Source organism: Eimeria mitis, genomic scaffold, assembly GCF_000499745.2.
Source record: "Eimeria mitis Houghton genomic scaffold, Emh_scaff4642, whole genome shotgun sequence".
NCBI lineage: Eukaryota > Apicomplexa > Conoidasida > Eucoccidiorida > Eimeriidae > Eimeria > Eimeria mitis.
Genome location: NW_013572949.1, coordinates 1,506 through 2,434, shown reverse-complemented (window position 1 = coordinate 2,434; position 929 = coordinate 1,506). Strand labels below are relative to the sequence as shown.

At 39.9% G+C, this 929-nt stretch overlaps 1 protein-coding gene across 1 annotated transcript in view; it reads left to right on the top strand.

Moving 5' to 3' along the window:
- Positions 1 to 929, top strand: part of EMH_0076800 (ftsH protease, putative) — a gene marked incomplete at both ends in the record, with an annotated part of 2,361 nt that overhangs the window by 484 nt on the left and 948 nt on the right. Inside the window, one exon of the mRNA XM_013499767.1 lies at positions 295 to 545. Within this exon, the coding sequence (XP_013355221.1) occupies positions 295 to 545 (251 nt within the window). The remainder of the gene's footprint in view (positions 1 to 294; positions 546 to 929) is intronic.

Here is a 929-nt window from a genome sequence, read left to right as displayed (position 1 = left end):
GCTGCTGCTGCTGCTGCTGCTGCTGCTGCTGCTGCTGCTGCTGCTGCTGCTGCTGCTGCTGCTGCTGTGAATGCTGCTGCTGCTGCTGCTGTGGATGCTGCTGCTGCTGCTGATCATGGTGATACCCTTCATCGACTATGCTGTTGATTGTATGCAAAGAAATTGTTAGACTCTTGCTGCTGCTGCTGCAGCTCCTGCATGTGCTGCTGCTGCTGCTGCTGCTGCATCTGTTGCTGCTGCTGCTGCTGCTGCTGCTGCATGCATGCATGCATGCGTGTTGGGGTGTATATGCAGGTGTGAGTGATTTATATATTTTAGCGCGAGACGATGTGGGTGGCCGGGCTGTTGCTGCAGCAGTGCAGCGGCTGCAGCAGCGGCAGCAGCAGCAGCAGCAGAACTGCACCAGCAGCAGCAGCAGCAGCAGCAGCAGCAGCAGCAGCAGCAGCAGCAGCAAACAACGCCTCATGCGGCTGCACTGCCTGATGCTGCCCCCCAACGTGGAGACCGCCGGCGACGCGCTGCGCGCGTTCGATTCCCTCGTTGACGTTCGTACAAGTATATTATTTATTTATTTATTTATTTATTTATTTATTTATTTATTTATTTATTTATTTATTTATTTATTTATTTGTTTATAAAATTATTAAATAAATAAATAAATTTTTGTTTGTTTTTTGTTGTGTGTAGTGTTTATCCGGTTATCTGGTTCTACATATACAAATAAATATAAATAAATAAATAAATAAATAAATAAATAAATAAATAAAGATAAATATATTTATTTATATTTATTTATTTATTTATATTTATTTATTTTTGTTTTTGTTTGTGTATAGCCTTTATTCTATTATCTGGTTCTACATATACAAATAAAAAGCAAATAAATATAAATAAACAACTAAACATACAAAACAAATAAATAAATATAA